The sequence below is a fragment of the Lactuca virosa genome, chromosome 8 (assembly GCF_052849685.1).
Source record: "Lactuca virosa cultivar CGN04683 chromosome 8, Lactuca_virosa_CGN04683_v6, whole genome shotgun sequence".
In the NCBI taxonomy this organism is placed as follows: Eukaryota; Viridiplantae; Streptophyta; class Magnoliopsida; order Asterales; family Asteraceae; genus Lactuca; species Lactuca virosa.
In genome coordinates this window covers 263,109,997-263,131,096 of record NC_136433.1, presented here as the reverse complement: position 1 = coordinate 263,131,096, position 21,100 = coordinate 263,109,997, and the positions used below count along the sequence as shown (strand labels likewise).

The window sequence follows — 21,100 nt, the reverse complement described above, 5'->3', positions numbered from 1 at the left end:
TATATATATATATATATATATAAGTTCATATGTGGATGAACATCTATTGTGTGAATGTAGGGACCAATCAAAATTTAAGAAAAATTAAATCCTTAATTAAATAAATAAGGGTAGTTTGGTAATTTTATTTTAGGATAAAATAATTTCCTGAATTACTCCCTATAATCATGGTAACTATATTCACTACATCTAACCCTAATTTGTGTTGAAATAACCACTGATGCGACAAAATTTACCTTTTTCAACTCTTTCATTTTGAATCACAAATCTTTTCAAACATATGATTTGTTAATCAAAACTTACTTATATACTACTAATATATCAATGTGTATATAAATAAATGGAAAATAAAAAAACATTGCACATTAATAACCATAAGTTTAAAAAACTTTTGAATGTAGTGAAAAATATAAAGGCAAATTACATTAGATTGGAAATCATAATTACATTTAAATAAATAAAACTATTGAGTTGTAGTGGGAGTTTTAAAATCTTGATTTGTGCCTAATAATATAATATAAATATTAACAATTATATGATATAGAAACAATATTATAAGTATTTATCATTGAAAGAATAATTTGTATACTAAGTTGTAACTAATATTATAAAAATTTAAAGTATAGGATAAGAAAGATATTAAATCAAATTGAATTAAGTTTTTGATTTAAAATTATTTTATACTATAAGTATTTTTAACTAATTTATAAATAATTTATTTGAATATTTTTTATTTGCTATATTATTATTATTATTATAATTATTATTATTATTATTATTATTATTATTTCAAATAACAATAATTTTTTAATATATTATAATTTATTCTTTAGTTTTAGGTTATTTTAAACAATTATTACTTTTTACTAAATAAAAACTACTTGTTTGAAAATTTTCATTATTAGATTTACAAAAAACTATTATACTTTTTTATTGTACTGTCATTTTTTTCCTTAAAGATATGAAATATATGTACTGCGGCCAATCTTAAAATATATATATATATATATATATATATATATATATATATATATATATATATATATATATATATATATTAAGAGTAGGTTAGGACATAATTATTGGTTTTGAACAATAAATTCATATCATATTAAAACTCATTCGTTCTAACTCGTCATTATCACCAACAATTTGGAATAATAATTGCAAACTCATTTCATCAAAATCAATTATAAAAAAACTCCTTCGATGTTATTTACAACAAAATAAGCGATAAAAGCTAACATAATATATACATAACATAAATTACATGTTGAATAATGTTCTCTTGTACATAAAATATATTTTCTTAACATAAAAAAAGAGAGAGACAACATAAAGATACATAAATGTTAACAAAGTTAATTTCTCTAACTGATAAATAGTTTGATGGTTGATTTACCAAAAACTCATGAGAAGTAATTATCAATCTCACTTCATCATCCTGTGATTATAGAAAGATGCATAACACATAAACTTAAAAAACGATCTCAAGTATACATTTACAAACATACCTAAATTTGAACATTGGTTAATATCTAAAACTTTACATGCACCTAATTTGAGTTTACATGAATGTATATTTGGAAAAGTTCCAATTGCTTTCTTACATCCATGAAACCACTCATATAACTCTTCAAACTCTACAAATATAATCTATCATTTTGTGCTGACATACATGCAATATGTAATCTACAAATTTCTTATATAGGCTAAATATTTCATTTAACTCATCAATTAAATAGTATGATTTGAAGAGTTTTAAGAGTTACAAATCATAATATTTCAATTAATCATAAATTAATTTGTATAATTTGAATAGTCTTGGGAGTTTCAAATGCATGAGATTCAAGGAAAAATGGTCTTGGGAGTTTCAAATGCATGAGGTTTGCATAACACATAAACTTAAAAAACGATCTCAAGTATACATTTACAAACATACCTAAATTTGAACATTGGTTAATATCTAAAACTTTACATGCACATAATTTGAGTTTATATGAATTTATATTTGGAAAAGTTCCAATTTCTTTCTTACATCCATGAAACCACTCATATAACTCTTCAAACCCTACAAATATAATCTATCATTTTGTGTTGACATACATGCAATATGTAATCTACAAATTTCTTATATAGGCTAAATATTCCATTTAACTCATCAATTAAATAGCATGATTTTGAGAGTTTTAAGAGTTACAAATCACAATATTTCAATTAATCATAAATTAATTTGTATAAGTTGAATAGTCTTGGGAGTTTCAAATGTATGAGATTCAAGGAAAAATGGTCTTGGGAGTTTCAAATGCATGAGGTTCAAGGAAAAATGTTAGCTTTATAAGATATATAGATAGATATAGATATAGATATAGATAGATAGATATAGACTTGTAAATTATTAAATTCTATTTATTAGTGTAAATTGTAAATTCTATTTATGATGTAAGTAAGATCCAAACCAATCATTTTTTATATATTATATTTGAGTATAAATGTCTTTTCACATGCTTTAGAACTTTTATTAATGTTTTTGACATACCTTATAATCACAAATATTTGATAAATTAAGAGCAAACTAATATGTACTTGGGGCATGCTGTTTTAATTTTATTAATTATATATACATAAGTCTTTTGTTGTTCGATCAACTTACTGCCTCGGAGATTTTATTAGGCATTGATAAATTATTATGTAAGGCACAACACCTACACCACACAGAATGCCTCTCATTTTTTTTTTTGAAAGTCATGAATATAGCTTGGTGATGAACATAGGATAAAAACTTGTTATTCTCACAACAATCATTCTTACAGAATGTTGTTGTCATAGAATTCGTATTCTAACAGAATGTATTCTTTCAGAATGTTTAAAACAATTCTCAATAATAATATTCGTTTAGAATGGATTAATGTTTTTGTTAGAAGTTTGATGTTTTTTTTTCTTTTAGGTTTTTAAGAGACTATGATTGATGTGGAAAAAAAAGAAAACATGGAGAACGAAAGTACGAAAGTGCATTTTAACAGAATGCATAAAGTGATTCATACCAATAATTTTTTTTCTAGAATAGATTAGTATTTTTGTTAGATTTTGATGTTCTTTTTTTTTCTTTTCCTTTTTTAACCATTATTAGCTTTAATCTTTAATAATAAATATAATTCTTAACAATTATTAGTCATATATATTTTTTTCTGAATGAATGTAATTATTGTTTATAGTCTTATTCTTTAACAATTAATGTAATCAATGATTCGGAAATATCATTACTAGTTTATGACAGACATTCTGTCAGAATGAAAGAACAAAATCGGTTGATATAAAAAATTATGTTAGAATATAAATTAAATAAATTGAAAAATTCAGATTTTTAAAATTAAGAAAATTAATTATCCCTTAAAATTTGAAATTTTCGTTTTTCAAATATAGGTTAATTGACCAAAATATCCTTATGCTGAAATTTAGGTGATTATATGCTACATGTTATCACATTGTAATATCATAGACACTTAGATAATGGTTATTCATTATATTCATCTATAGGTCCACAATTATCCTTACGACCACACAATAAATGTCATCCATATTATATCTAATAATATATATATATATATATATATATATATATATATATATATATATATATATATATATATCATACTATATTTATAAATGAGACATTTTTCTTATCACCTCATGCATTTGAAACCCCGACATGCACCACATGCATTTGAAACCTCCATGACTTTTCAATTTCTTTTCTAATGATTATTATAAATTAGATATATTGTTGTATGTGATTAATTGTCATTTTAAAGCTACAAATTTTATATAATTTATGATATTATGCAAAATAGTTAAATTATTAGTTTCAATGTAATGTTAAACGGTTAACTTAAATCAAAATTCCAGTAAAAAAATCGAGAGTCTATTTTATAAATAGTTCAAAGTTATAAATTATAGTGTTAAATCTAAATTAATAAAAAACTATTAAACTACTTTTTTTAATCATTATGAATTTTCAAACAAGTAGCTTAAAATAACTTACAATAAAAATAGTTAAAAATAATATTATATAAAAAATTATAATGTTATCTTTAAAAACAAAGATAATGTTTGTTTTTTTAAATAATTAAAATTAAAGAAACTAACAATATTCATCAAATAAATTTTAAAAAAGTTAAATTTCTGAAACCAAAATAAATAATCAAGAGTTTCCAAATACGTTGTTTTAAATAACTTACAACAACAATAATTAAAAATAACATTATATACAAAAATTATACTATTACCTATAAAAACAAAAACAATGTTAGATGTTTTAAATATTACAACGATAGAAATTAAAATTCTAAACAAATAAACTTTTTAAAATTAATTAATCATAACAACAATTATAAATATCGTTTAACCATATATTATATTTAATTTTATTCATGAGTCACCCGCATGTATAAGTCATTGAGACAATTGAGATAATAGAATTTTAAAAGATGTCTACATTATCATATAATTCAAAATAAACAATCTTTATACCGACTTATTATAAGATTTATTATATAAAAGATAACAACAACGTCATTGATATATTTAAAAAACATATATTTGTAAAGATTTCAAATATATTGACGTATTGTGCGTAACGCGCGGGTATTCGCCTACTATATATAGATAAAAATAGGTTCATACGAAAACATAAATATTTTACGAAAATGCGAAAACTGATTTTATCTTATAAAAATCAAACACATGTACTTTACAAATTAAATTTATTAGCAAGATAATAAGTTTATATGAAAATGTGTTATGGTAATATAGGTTTAAAGATGGTTTTAACAACCATTTTTTTTCATGTCCTTAACCACTTTTAAATTCAAGTTTTCATAATAAAAAAGTCAAAAAAACACTTTTTGCTAATATGAAACAATTTCTCATGTATCATCGATTATCACCATGTAATTCAAAGTTTGGATGAATTATTGTCAAAAATACAAGGTTGAGGAAACACAATCTCATAGGTTTTTCTTGTTTTCGCGTTTTCTCAAATTATTTGAATTTTCGCATATAATACCATTTTCTGATAGACTTCATAAACTTATTGATTCACATTCCATTAGGGAAAAGGGGCAGAGGTACAAGAACACGCATGTAGAAATGATTGTTCATCGTTTAAATTATACTTATTATTTCAGTTTTTTTTTTTTCGTAGTATTCTCATATGACGGACCAAATTGTTAAATACACCCAAGTGGGAATCCTTCGTGCTTCCAAGTGATTGCATGTATTATCTTTTATTTGTTTTTAACTATTATTCATAAGAATTGGTCAAATTGTTCATAAAATGTCAACACACCAATTTCTTTTCTCATACATTGTTCACTTTCCTTCTTAAGAAATATGACAGTGAAACTTTTGTAATTGGAATCTGTACTTCTAGGCCAGAGGTGATTTGGTTTGTTATAAAGATTATTTTATAAACCAGCATAATTTAATAAATGAAGATTGCCCACGGAAAACATAGAGTGATAATTATATTTGTGCCTTAATTCGTTTTCTAATTACTTGACAGTTCTAAGTGATTAACAAATTCTTTACTTTCTTATTTCGCCAACATTCACAAGGAGTTAGGATTTTTGAATACACACTTAAATATACTCTAAATCTACACTGGTGTCTAAGTGAGACTAACGACCCTCAACCTATTTGTTGATGACACATTCCCGATAACTTCTGGCACCGATAGGCTCAGTCTCTTTTGTTTCTTATAACCAGTGTGATTTCATAAATGAAAACTGTCCATAGAAACATAGAACGATAATTTGATAATCTGTTTCTGAATTTGTTTTCTGTTTACTTGGAAAGCACTTCTAAGAGTGGTTGCCAAATTCTTTATTTGTTTTATATTGCCAACATTCATAAAGAGTCAGGATTTTTTAATACTAACCGAGTTTTAAAAGCTTACAGATTGTTGCAAACATACAATACACATTCACCGTTTAAAAGTCCACACCCTGATTGATTGGAATATAGTTGGTACATGGAGCAAAGGTTGACAATCTAAAACAAGATATAGAATGAAGCTAAAAGGTAATAAAAAAGAGTTTTGGTTTTAAATAAACTCTAAAACAGCTCATCCATAGACGCATTCACAGGTGACTTAGTTATCATCAAAGCTATAAATTGAAGACTCTACAACTTCCTAATCATCTCTCCCTCTGTGCATGTGTCTGTAAGCAATATGGCAATCCAAAAGCACGTTGCACTTCTTCTACAATTTTTGCTAGTTGCTCTTGTTTTTGACATCGCCAATGGCTATCCGCTAAAGTTAGGGTTCTACCAAAAGACGTGTCCCAGAGCTGAGGCTATTGTAAAAAGGACAACAGCAAACTACATTTATCGTGCTCCTTCTCTTGCTGCGGCTTTGCTTCGAATGCAATTTCATGATTGCTTTGTGAGGGTATGTGCAATAACAACAACCATTGCTTATTTATTGTAATTAAATGTAAGAAAGAAAATGTGTGATGAAATGATATATATGACTTTTCTATAGGGATGTGATGGTTCTGTGTTGATAAACTCTACCACAAGTAACCAAGCCGAGAAAGACGGAATTCCAAATCTTTCTCTCAGAGGATTTCAAGTTATTGATGCTGCAAAAACTGCTGTAGAAGCCGCATGTCCTGGTGTTGTCTCTTGTGCAGACATCCTAGCTTTGGTAGCTCGAGATGCAATCCACCAGGTATTTAAATCTCACAATAAATATTTGCATGAAAGAAAAAAAAAAATCTATGGTTGTTTTTCTCTTTTTCTATATATAATTAAGAGAGATCTGAGGTTCATCCCTAGACCTTCAGTAGGGCACAATAATGTCTTTTACATTCTTCTAAAAAAACCCACGTATTATTTTTTCTTTTTCAGATTAAGGGCCCATATTGGCCAGTGCCATTAGGGAGAAGAGATGGAAGAGTATCAATCGCATCCGAGAGTTTTACACTACCTGCTCCTTTTGCCAACATTACTCAACTCAAAGCACAATTTGTCTCCAAGGGTCTGAGCGTTAAAGACCTGGCAGTTCTTTCAGGTATTTGATCAGTACATCGTTTTTTCAGCCGCACTCCTGGCCAAATTTAGTTATATTTATTGCTTGTGTGTCATTGCGAATATTACTTTAGTCCGATAAGAATAAGAATTGATGACTGTTTATACTCCTACCTAGAAACGACGTTGTGAACTGTAAAATGAACAAATTAAGCAGACTTTTACAACTTATGACTAGTGCATACAAAATTGATTTTCCTTAATTCCCAATACCATGCATTTATTTTCATTCTATTCTTTTTACTCTTTTTGAAAAAGTCAATATTGCCCAAATCAGGTATAAATCATTTTTAATGGAGCAGTATAAATATGAAAACTAGAACTATTTCTATGGTAGGAAAAGAATAAGGTTTTGGAAATGAAGAGTGTAAACTTTTTCAGAACTTATACCCATATAATTATGACTTTTTATTAACAATCAGTATATATAACATTTGAAGTTTAATTTGTTTAAAGGAGGACACACGGTGGGGGTTTCCCACTGCTCTACCATAGCCACCAGGTTGTACAATTTTACAGGCAAAGGAGACACTGACCCGTCCCTAGACCCAAGGTATGTACCTCAACTGAAAAGAATATGCTTTCCAACCGACAAAACCACACTCCTTGCAATGGATCCAGGGAGTTCAAAATCATTCGATGAGGATTACTACAGTGTTGTCTTGAAAAGGAGAGGTTTGTTTCAGTCGGATGCTGCCCTTCTAAATGACAAAACAACAAGTGCTTATGTCAATCTTCAAGCTAAGACTCATGGCTACACATTCTTTAAAGATTTCCAAGCATCAATGGTTAAAATGGGACAAATTGGAGTTCTGACCGGCAAAGCCGGTGAAATCAGAAGACATTGCGCTCTAATAAACTGAATGAGTTGACGTAATTATGTTTTTCCCTCCAAACTAACAAAATTAAACAGTGATTTCATTCGAATAAGAGAGACAAAGGTAAGTTGTCTTTGTTACTTCCACAAGACGCCTTATTTCGGATCCTATTTAATGTTTCTTGAAATTTGGTGCTTTGTGAATTTCGTGTAACTTGAATATAAAATGTATTCCTTTGTTTCAAGTGTGATGTTGAGAGACCAAAGTAAGTCAGCTTTGTTATTTACATAAGACGCCTTATTTCGGATCCAATTTATTGTTGCTTGAACTTTGGTGCTATGTAACTTCCGTCTATCTTGAACATAAAACATATTCTTTTTGTAAAAGGGTGATGTTGATGTTATTATGGAGTATAAAATTCATCGTACAAACACTATGTCGAGAAAAAAACCCATCATCAATGTGCGCCTATCATAAAAGCTATTGATAACAAATGTTTGTAAAAAAATATTGCCATAAACAATAGATGACATACACTTTTCTGTCAATGAATGTCTATCATAAATAATCAACATTTGTCTGTTAAGGAATATCCATCATAAATAATTGATGACCAACATTTGTGTGTAATAATTTAAGGAGGTGATTCTTCCATTTATAATATGAATTTATCCATATAAGATACAACACTTAGGGCTGTTTGTTTTTTGTTTGCAGATCTGCGTGATCACTTATGTCTGTGCCTCGCAGACCACGCACATACATATGCTCTTGCTGACTGTTTGTTAATTTTTTGGAAGTGCACAGACTTAAAAATGTTTGCGCGATGTCTTCTTGGCACAGACATAGACCAATGTCTTCTAACATCTTCACAACTCATTTAACCCAAACCAAAAAACAAAAAGAAAGAAAGAAAGAAACACTAAACACGCTCTTTTCTCTCGGCGCCTCCATATCTCTCCTCACCATCCATCATTCCTCCATCGGTCGTTCTCCCCCTTCCGACCGATCACCAGAATCACTATCCACCATATGCACCAGAATACCGGCGATAGTTGCCTCCTCCTCCATCTCACTGCCGGCTTCATCCATAGGTACGAGAAATCTGTTCTTCCCTGAAATCAGATGTCGGTTTCTTTCAACATCTAATCTGATTGAATAATAATCACGTAAGTTTGGGCATGTGGAATCCTTCTAATTTTGTTTTTTGCTCATTTGAATTGCTTAGTTTAGGTATGTGAAATCCTTCTAATAATCAGGTTCATATAAATGTGGTGATTTCATATGGCACACCAAGTGTTTGATAAAAGTCTTCAAAGAAATCAAAAGTTTTATTGGATCAAGAACAGGGGCTGATGAGCATCTTTAACACATCCACGTCTTTGGAAAACCCCAAGCAGTGTATACAGAAGTGTATAAAGAACGAAATACCACTTTTAAAATTATTAGTAGATTATTTATTTCAACTCAAGTTCTTTGTGAAAACAAGATAAGAGCCTCCTTTTGAATCAAGTTGTGGTGTTGGTGTCATGTTACGTGTCAATGGCAATGATAACAAATGAGTTAAAAACACATATATTGATTATCAAGATTGCTTGATGCTCAAGCAAGAATTTGGACTTTGTTAATGACAATCAAATGACCATATTGTGCTAGATGTTGTAGTTGCGTCTCAGAGAAGAATTAAGATGAAGATGATGGATTTTTAAAGTTATGTCAATGTAAAAATATTGATAGTATATGATTTTGTTTGTTGTAGTTATTTATTATTATCTATTATAAATATTGATTATTTATGATTTGTTTATTGTAACATTTATTTATCTATTATGATGAAAAATATAATTATTAGATGTTGTAAACCTCAAATAAAATGCTGTAAAATTGGCTTATTTAAAATTCAGTTTATTTCAGTAGTCTGTAGGTTTTAAAAAACAAACAAACTTCTTATTACAGACTGCAGACGTTTGGTCCACCTCTTTTATTACAGAGACTTGCAGATGTGGTCCGCAGACTGCAGACATTTTTGTTTTACAAAAACAAACAACACCTTAGAGCCATCATACTAGTTAGTAAAGCAGATAATAGCCCGGACAATGGAGCTTAGGGGTCACTAAAAAATGTCATTTATTGGCATACAAAAAGTGCCACTAAATACCCAAGAAAGTGTCCCTAAATGTTTCAAAAAGAATCAGCGGCACAAATAAAAAGTGTCACTAGAAACGCTTCCACTAAAATCCCCTGGTGACACTTTTCAGTTTTGACGCTGTAGTTTTTAGGGTTTTAGTGTCAATTTTTTTATTTGCCATAGTATATAAAAACTATTTTGTGGGACATAATTTGTGCTGCTAAAAACTAATACAATTCTAAAATTGATCCTACTTTTTTATTTTCCATAATACATTAAAATATTTTTTGGCATATATTTATAACCGCTAATTAGATATGATTCTAGAATTCATGCTACTTATAGCAACACATATTTTCGCTATAATAATAAATAAAAACCTAATTTAATTGTAGTTCGTAGAAAATAATAATAATTTCATTGTTGTTCATCAATATTTTGAATTCTTTTAAACAAAAGTTAAAGTAAAGTCAAATAAGTCTAAAGTTGCACATGAAGTCATCCAACCCAAAACTTTAAGGCAACACAATCATCAAAGGCAAATCCATATGCAGTTGAATCATTATAAATATATTTTATATCATGTACACAATCAATGAATATAGTTAAATTTAAAATAAGTATTTAAATAATAGTAATATATTTGCAATAACAACAAAGCTATATAATTGAAACGAATATACCTCCTTTATAGCAAGAAGAAGAACAACTCGAGGCCCAATGTTGTCATTGATCAAGGTTTATGGTGTAAGCACGCATATTAATTTCCTTTTAAATACCTGTGAACATTTAGAAACTTAATATATAAATAAATAAAGACATGTTATCTATAAATGACAAAATATGACACTTAATATTACCATAAAAGCAAACACATTTAGGTCACAAAACATATAGCAATAGAGCTTTTGATTTTTCTTCCTCTCATGTTTTCAATTGTTTCACTCGCCCTAATTTATACCTTCAAATTTTACGTAAAAATTTGCGAATAATTATTTATAGATAATCCGTGAACTTGTAACAAATCAACAAATGACAAGACTTTTAACAATTTAAACTATATATTATTCTTGTAACTAAAAACACTGGTACATTTAAAATTCCAATCTCAACACTAAAATCATGGAGTAACGTTTGTATTCTTTTACCTATGACCTTGAGAGTTCATTAAAAACTATTTAGTTTCACTGCAAGGTGTGATACCTGGGTGGTGAAAAGTGCACAATATTATTTTATACTTTAAAATAGTTATTGCAATGTATTCTTTAGAAAAATGTTTTTATATTGCATGTCTAGTTGAGAAATCTGGATTTTCTGTTAGTATTAATTTATATTAGTCAGTTATGTGACTACATCAAATAACAATTTCTCCTTTCATTTACAAGACTAAAGCCCAGAGAATTTATATTGATTTATTATGGGTTATTAAGTAACCACTTATCATATACAATTACAACTTATGTGACAAATTAAAAAAAAAATCTCAAATTAGTAACAATTTATGTTATTAGCATTAATAGTTATACTTACAATGTACTATAACATCATAAGCCAAATCCGTTTCAACACTTGAAATATAAGTCGTACATTAAAAATAAATATATTTTCAGTTTCTCCATACTTTGAAAATATTAATTTAAGAGTGATGCCTGAAAGTCATTAAACCAAAGTCCCACACAAATGAGTACTTTGCAGAGATGATGCCTTCTGAATTGTAGACAAAGAGACAACTCTACAAGTTTCAAATAACCTAGGAGGGGCTAACAACATATATTTGATCAGGGGTATTTATGTAAACCTATTTTTTTCAAAAGATTTATGTTAAAAGATGTAAAAATAGAAAATTTGTGATTTAATCATGTATTTGTTGTCAACTATTGTTAATAACTAGTTAAGGTATGTCTTAAACTATATATGTTTTATATATTTTACCTAGACAAATCCCCAACACAATTGACCATGCTGCATATGTACTAACAATGATCAATAAAACACACATACAGACAAGAGACGAGAAAGGAGTTTGGCTCTACTCCTTTAATGACGATAGAATGCAGTTTAATAACTTGAGTAAATTGTACATGAATCAGAACTTACTCATCTGCATTATTCTCCAAATTGATCCTCATCTTCTCTATAACCCTGTCCCACAAACAATCAAATTATTAATAAAAAACATCACAATACTTGCACCTATGCTTCTTGAATTTGATGTGTTTAGAAAAAAGGGCTTTTGTGACTAAAATGTGAGAGACTGATTAATCAGTCTTGGATACCCTGTATCTGGGACTGCTGAATTAGTCTCGGATACAATCAAAGACTAATTTTATTCTGTGAATAATTAAAGACTGATAACACTTATTCGAGACTAACATCTAGTCCCAAATCTGTTTGCTCTAGTTCATGTTTGGGTGGAACACATTGGGGGCTGAATTTAAATCTCGAATAGTCTAGTGCCAACTTTGACTTTGGATGGAAAGTTATATGGGACTGAATTTCAGTCCGTGATATACATGTGTCAGTTTTGATCGTGCATTGAACTTAGTAGGGACTAAATATCAGTCATTGATACAACTGCACCAATTTGTCCTCTAGATGAGAAACTTTTCAAAGACAAGATTTCAGTCCCTAAAAAATAGGCACTATTTGAAATTTGAATGCACGCTTATAACTAACTGAATTTTAGCATCTAAGATTGATTATTTAGTCATAAATGCCAATATAAGGGACCGATAAATCAATCACGAATAATATTTCAAGAAAAGTTATTAGGGACAGAAGTTTAGTCTTAGATACACTAGCCACTTTTGAATCTGAAGGGAAATAATTAGGAACTAAATTTTAGTATTTGAGGGGGATATATATATATATATATATATATATATATATATATATATATATATATATATATATATATGACTAAATATCCCCCTCAAATACTAAAATTTAGTCATATATATATATATATATATATATATATATGACTATATATATATATATATATATATATATATATATATATATTGGAGACTGATGAAAAGGCATATCATGCTCTGCCCTGCACACATGCTCCGCCGCTCAACAGCTCTAACCTAGATCGTTTGCCTTGCTTCGCCGCTCAATCTCTCTTCCCTAGTCGTCTCTCTCCGTTCGGCCCTCTTCCCCTACTTCACCCTCTTCCTCCCTGCATAGCCCTAGATCTTATTCCTCCTCCGTGTAAGTGTAAGTTTCTCTTCGTCTATGTCAATTTGTATTATATTGATTTTTGCATGTAGTAGTCATATGACGAATTTTATGTGTTGGGGACTTTTCACTGTAGTTTAGCATCTATTATCAGATAATCTTCGTTCGTCGCTTGCCTTTTTTGTTTTTTTGGTTTGACTGTTTCTTTAGAACGATTTGATGTCTTGCTTCATAATAGTTTAGCATCTACCATCCGATACTCTCATTTAGTCGCTTCTCTTCACTGATTAATTTTAGAATTTATAAAATCATTTTAAAGTCGGATATATTGATGCTTCAGCAACGACTTAAATATTGAGATATGTTTACTCAAACCAGCTTGTGTTATAATGAATTTAAAGGACAAATAAAACAAATATAAACAGTATCTCTGTAAAGGAGATTGTATCTTTTAGGTATAACATAAAGTATATGTGTATATCACTTGGTTAACAATATCAAAAATGTTCCTTTGTTGAAATTTGTAGTCATCACACTAACCTTTTATGAATAATCCTTTGTAATGCATGGAATCTTAATACTCTTCTATTATTGAGTCTTTGGTAATGAATGCATAGGAGAAACTTGTTTCAACCTAATATTATTAAGGACCATGTAATTATTTGTTATCATTTGATACATGGAAGGTAAAAATGATAACCAACATTTGTTATCCCATATTTTTCTCTTTCAGCCATAAATGAGATGTATATTTGTGCTAATAATTATCAGGATGCTACAATCAGCTATTCAATGGATAATTCAAGTCACTCAGGAGCCTTGACTGTGGCTAGAGATCTCATTGTCTATCCACTTAATCTTTGTGCCCCTAGCATATCCAATGTTACTACAAAGGTCTGTTTCTATTGTTTTTTTAAACTGTCAATCATGGAATTTCTTTTTGATTCTGATAAGTAATTTAATCTGTTCAATTAATAACAAGAAACGATGATTAGGGATGAAATAGTGATATGGGGTGAAGCTTTCTGACCAAGCCACCTTAACACCAATGTTGCATGACAAGTTGACTGTGCAGGGGCAAACATGTCCAATGTGTGGGAAATTTGTCCAATTTATTTTACTGTAATGATAACTACTTTCCATAATGGATGAAATAGATGTACTACGAGAATTGTAGAAGACCTTTTTTAATGCATAAATTGCTCTTATTGTCTAAGTATTAAAAAAAACTCTCAAATGAACACTTCCATTTCCTTGACTATGAACAAAAGCATTCTCATTTTTTTTCATAGTATCTTGAAGAGTATTTTAATTCCAAGGTTTCACAAGTTGTTTCTTTTACCATTATGATTCTTTTATTTTTAAATACCTAGATAATATAGATGGATTCATTTGGAAATGATACACTACTAGCTCGTTTATTATGAGTTTATTGCAATAAGGTAATTTGGATTGTTGCTTTTATGTTGGTTTGCTTTGTGTTATTACACATGTTTATTATGAGTTGATTATATTGTAGGTTTTAAAGAGGTACTATAAGTTTAGAGCAAACATGGAGATCTTGTTATCATTTTGGAAGGTAATATATCTATATACTTCAATATTTTATATATTTTACATTAATTTGTGCCTAATTAGTTTGAAAGTTGTGTGGTTATTTTTTTCATTGTTCTTTAATGTGGTGTGATTATTAGTGATATTCTTACATATTTTTATGTGATTTATTATAGTTATTTTATAGGCAATTGTTCGTAAGTTGGATAAACAAGAGGAGCAATTATGCAAATGAAATTTTCACGTCAACTTTTGTGTTTCTTCCTGAACTCGTATTTAGTTTGATAGTTTAGTGTTTTGTGTAATTATTAGCATAATGTTTAGACTTATTAAGTATTTTGGAAGATATTTTTGTTATTAATATTGAGAATATTATTGTAAGATCATTGAAGTTTTAATTTAAGTAATGCTTTTGGGTTTTTAACTGATTATTTTAATTGTTTTTTTATTCGTTTATAATTCATTTAAGTTTATAAAAAAATTGGAGCTAATTTTGTAATTTCAGGCTGAACTTGAGAGTATCAAAGACTAATATTTAGTCCTTGAAAGATAGTATAAGAGACTGATACGACACAAGATAGAGATTTCAATGAACAATATTGGAGACTGACTAATAAATTATAGAAGGCTGATATTTAGTCTCTAAAAGATAGTATCAGGGACTGATATAACATCAAATCGGGGATCTGAAGAAAATAAATTGGATACTGAATAAGATATTATCAAAGACTGATTTTATGTCTTTGATAATTTGATGAATTAAGGACTGATTTTCAGTCCCATATACATAAAAAACCGACTATCTAAGACTAGGTCTCGGGGACTAGCTGGGGACTAGTTAAATCTGTCCCTGATTATCATCAAAGATTGATTATTAACCATCGGAGACTAATTATGTCAGTCTTTGATACCCTTTTTTCTTGTAGTGTTCATATGAACAACAATACCAAATATATATACATCAAGCACATTTCACTTTGTAGCAAAGTATCGCATAAAAGAAAATGTTAACGTTTAACTCTCAACAAATTTCTTATCGATGTAGGATAAAAAAGTGGCAGCTATAACCAATTCGGAAAGGGAAAAGTATAAGACAACCTTGAGATGTTTCAGAAACAATAGAAATCAGTACACTAAATCTAAAAAAATTGAATTCAACAACATAAAGATAGGGGCACATACTTGAGGAAAGATTATAGGAATACGCCCACGTATTGTAGTTAGGGGAGGGTTAAAGATTGCCTGCAAAAACACATTTCTTTCTAATTAATTGAAAACAACATGGAAATATTAATTTTGGGTAATTGACTTCATCCAATTAACTAATATAAATAAGAGTACAAAAATATTCATTAAGAGAATCTATGACTAGCTAGTACCAACTACCGATAAAGAGCAACTATTATCTATGTTCATTTTTTCAAGATGTTACATCACCTCCATACTTATACACTTGTAATAATATAAATGTTAAATATTGTTATGTATGTGAAATCTTCAAATATGGTGAAACTTAAACTAGAATAAGGCATTGACATCAGATTCAAACAAAAAATCCTATGATAAGGCAAGAAATGCCCATAATTCATGAGATTTCCAATACAAAGAACAAATCTAACCTAAAATGAAGTTTTGCATGAGTAAGATCGAATCAGTAAGCAATAATGTGACATAACACCCACCAAAAAAATACAACATACAAAGTTAAATTACAATATACAAGGACTTCTGATAGATAATAAAAATGTTTCCAGAAATAAAAATTTCAAACCATTTAGAAAATAAAAACTCAAGCTTAATTTTATATGAGATGAATGTAACTAGAAATAAGTAGATTGACTCCAATTCTTCATGAATGTTTCAAGAAATAAAGATTTCAAACCAATTTAGGAAATCTTAGAACCATTTTTAAGACAACACATCAACTACAATTCAAATACCTGAACAAGTAAATCTTTTTACCTCGTCATCATCAATACCTGGCCAATCCTCAAGATTTGGAGGCACTATCTGTATGGGGTTCAGTGTACTATTTACACCGACCACAAGAGTTTAAGGTACTTGATGGATCAACCAAATCTGAATATGCGGAAATGGATATGGTCGGATATGCTAAAGGACTATGATTGTGAGATCCTGTACCACCCTAGGAAGGACAATGTGGTGGCCGATGCTTTGAGCCATAAGGCAGGGAGTGCTCCTATCAGGGATATTTGTTTGAGGATGGTTATTACTTCGCCTTTGTTGGATTTGATCAAGAAGGCTCAGGTGGAGGGATTGGAAAAGGAGAATTGGAAGGTTGAGTTAATCAGGGGGCAAATTCCTTTATTTGTTAGAGAAAATCGAGGGTTGTTCACTTAGTGTGGTAGAGTTTAGGTTCCGACTACTAGTGGGGTAAGACAGACAGTCCAGGAAGAGGCACATCAGTCAAATTTTCGATCCATCCGAGGGCCACAAAGATATATAGGGATCTGAAGTTGAGTTATTGGTGGCCCTGTATGAAAATGGAAATAGCGTGGTTGTCTAGCGGTGTCTGACTTGCAAGAATGTCAAGGCCGAACATCAGAGACCCCATAGCAAGGTGCAGCCGTTACCCATTCCCATGTGTAAGTGGGAGGAGATTACCATGGATTTCATCACAAAGCTGCCAAAGACGACACGTAGAGTTTATTCTATCTGGGTCATTGTTGATAGATTGAACAAGAGTTCACATTTCATCCCGATTGTCAAGAGTATATATGTTGAGAAGCTAGCCGACATCTATATTTGGGAGGTGGTGGTCCGACATGGAGTGCCAATTTTGGTGGGTTAAGACCATGGTGTACTTTTCACTTCTAGGTTTTGGAGGAAGTTCCATGAGGAGTTGGGCACTCAGCTGCATTTTAGTACTTCTTACCACCCCCAAACCGACGGTCAGAGTGAGCGGACGATTCAAAAGCTCGAACATATGCTTTGGGCATGTGTTTTAGATTTTGGAGCGAGTTGGGATACTTACCTTCTAGTGGTCGAGTTCTCCTACAACAACAGTTATAATGCTAGTATTAACTGACCACCGTTTACGATGTTGTATGGGAGGAGGGGCAGGACCCCTGTTTCCTGGGTGAGGTCGGGCATCGGGTCATGGGGTATATGGAGGTGGTACTCAAAACTACTGGGTTAATTTGACAGTTGCACAACAGGTTGCGAGTTGTGAAAATCCAGCAGAAGAGTTATGCAGATCGACGGCGTTCAGACCTCGAGTTTCGGTTAGGGGACTTGGTACTTGTAAAGGTGTCAGCTTGGAAAGGTGTCATCATATTTCGGAAGCGGGGCAAGTTGGGCCCCAGGTTTATTGGACCCTTCAGGATTTCCGCCTGAGTGGGCTAGGTTGCATACCGACTGGATTTGCCTGACGAGCTCAGCCAGGTCTACAACACCTTCCATGTTTATCAGCTTCGGAAGTGTGTGGCCGACGAGTCCGCAGTTGTCCCCTTGGATGACATTCAGGTTTATGATCACCTGAATTATATGGAGATACCAGTGGCGATCATGGATAGGAAGACGAAGGCCTTGCGCAACAAGGTGCTATCCTTAGTTAAGGTCCATTGGCAGCATCAGAAGGGTTCTGAATGGACTTGGGAACCTGAGGCCGAGATGAGGGACCATTACCCCAATCAGTCTGAGGCATAGGACTTCAAGGGCGAAGTCTGGTTCAAGTGGGGGAGAGTTGTAAAATCCAGTTTTGAGGTACATGACATGAGGTTTATTTTCGCATTTGGACGTAGTCACGACATGGGCAATTCTTCTCACGTCATGAGCTAAAGTTGAATTATTAAACCGCCTACTTTGAGTCTCACGACATGAGCCCTTATTTTGCACAACGTGAGAACGGCCTGATGACAAAAACCCTAAATTTTCGGTAGTTAATGGAATGTGAGGGCTTAGGTTGTTCACCCTCAGCCTCCTTCATACTCTAAGCCTCCAGAAACCCTAATATCAACCATTTTGAAGCTATTTTTCATTTTGGTGCACTTTCTAGCTTGAAGAAAGAGAAAAGAAGAGGAAGGTCCTAGTGGTGGAGTTTGCAAAGTAGCATCATCATCTACATCTCTTCTTGTTATTGGGCCTTTGTAAGTGCTAAAGGTTCAAACTTTATTGCATCATATGGGTAGATCTAGGTTTTTGTCCATATTTCTTTATGTTTAGCATGCTTGTATGGAGTAAACCCTTAAAGTTAGCAACTTTATGGATTCTAAGGGCTCCTTGATCATCATATTGTCTAGATCTGGAAGTTTGTGAGGTATAAGAGCCATGCATGAGAGTTTTATGCTTATTTTCCCACCTGCTGACCTAGAATGGGTTGGGTTATGCCTGTTGCAAGCATGGCCATAAATCAAACATTTGTATGGACCATAGGGGTCCCCTTTAACTTCTAAATGAGATGGGTTCAATGGTTTAATAAAATAAGGGCTTAAAACCGTGACTTTTAGCTTCAGAAAAGAATCACGATGTGAGACATGAGGTTTTCATGACGTGAGAGCGGGGAGACCCGCGACAGAGCTGTATGGGTCTAAAGAAAGTTAATGCATTCGGACCTGGACGACTCTCACGGCGTTACCAAGGAATGATCACGATTTGAGACCTGACATTAGGATTTTGACGGATGGATTTGACTTTGCGAGTTGACTCTTTAGCCAGGATTTTGACTAAGTTTGACTTAGGGGTATTTTGAGTATTTCGATCTATAATATGAGTTTTATTCACTATTATTTGTAAAGGTGACCGGTCCGGTTAGTTGAGGAGAAACGGGTTGTTTCAAATTGTATCCATCCGTGAGGTGAGTTTTCTCACTGTATCCATGGATCGAAGGCACTAATGACGACCTATTATTGTGTATCTAGGATGATAGCTGATATGTGGTTTATGTGTGTGTTTGTATGATGGGTTGAAATATACCCCAGGGCTAGGCCCTAGGGCGGGGCCCATATATGTTGATCGGATTGAAATACACCCCAATACGTGGCCCCAGGGCTAGGCCCATATATGAATATTGGGTTGGAATATATCATAGGGTTAAGCCCAGTTGTATCCTTGTTGTGTGCTACTTTGGGGAACTCACTAAACTTTATGCTTACAGTTTATGTTTATGATTATAGGTAATTCTAGGTTCCTCCCCTCATGATTTCCGCAATTGAAATAATTTTACTTTGATGTTTTGAATATTTCATTGATGATGGTTTTTAGGACAATTGATGTGTGAAATTAATAGACTTTGAATGTAAAATTTTATCACTATTTTTGGGTTGTCATATACAAAAGTCCAGAAACAGTACAAGATGATGAGGAGGAGATTTGCTTACTGGAAAAATACACCAAAGACACATTATTCTTCTTCAAAGGACCAACAACCACCACAAAAGCTCACAATATTAACAATGGAGGCTAGGGTATGCTCTCGTTCGAAAGGGAGGTGATAAAGGTTGAGGGTATGCAAACCCTGGCCATCACATCCCTTAAGTAAGGCACAAATCCTGGGAAAATTAGGGTTTCACATCTTGGCCACCACCACGTCGTGGTCAGGCACTTGGCACATCGTGGTGCGCATAAATGTTGCGCGTTTCCTTTGACCGTAACCACATCGTGTTGTATCCTTCATCATATTGTGGCCACCAAAAACCCACACTTTTAATTTTTAATTGTAATAAACATAAATGAATTATCTACCTGGAGCTGGGGTTCATGCCCTCATGTTTTGTAATATTGTTTGCGAGAATGTCTTAATAGTTTGTTCATGCACTGAAGCTCCCTTTTCTACATCAGACTTCGACTTGATCAACAACCATTCCAAGGTTATGCTATCCATGAAGTCCTTGACACTGGTTCCACCATTCTTCTTGATTGCATCATCAAAACTTTTCCTTTCCATTTTCACGATTAATCTGACACAAGTTCATCATTTTCATTAAAACAAAGATACAACAATCAAGATGACTTGTTTATAAAGAGAAAGAAGAAGACACTTGAAATTAAATTATTTTTTATACGAACCTCAAAGGAAAAAAGAGGAGAAACATGCTCTTTAAACATGTACAAAAGCACTGCAAGTTTACCAATTACATAATTTGCATTTTAATTTAAACTTTTATCTTTATATCTTTTTAGAATAAAGATTAAAGATTCTACTATCATTAGTAAATAAAAAACAACACTGCAAACATATATGTCAATCAATAGGAAGTTTTAGATTATGTAACCCTAATCTGGCAATCTTCTTTAAAACTTTAGCTAAGAAGTTTATTAGAATTGACTATCTGTGTGTGTGTTATGTAATGTGTTATTTCTTATG

At 31.3% G+C, this 21,100-nt stretch overlaps 1 protein-coding gene across 1 annotated transcript; it reads left to right on the top strand.

Moving 5' to 3' along the window:
* The first annotated feature begins 6,182 nt into the window (after positions 1 to 6,182).
* On the top strand, positions 6,183 to 8,296 carry LOC145133820 (peroxidase 27-like). Its single transcript, XM_079068779.1, has 4 exons — positions 6,183 to 6,451; positions 6,545 to 6,733; positions 6,913 to 7,075; positions 7,549 to 8,296. The coding sequence occupies exons 1-4, from the start codon at positions 6,233 to 6,235 to the stop codon at positions 7,953 to 7,955; spliced, it is 978 nt and encodes a 325-aa protein (XP_078924905.1). The 5' UTR covers positions 6,183 to 6,232; the 3' UTR covers positions 7,956 to 8,296.
* Positions 8,297 to 21,100: the final 12,804 nt, after the last annotated feature.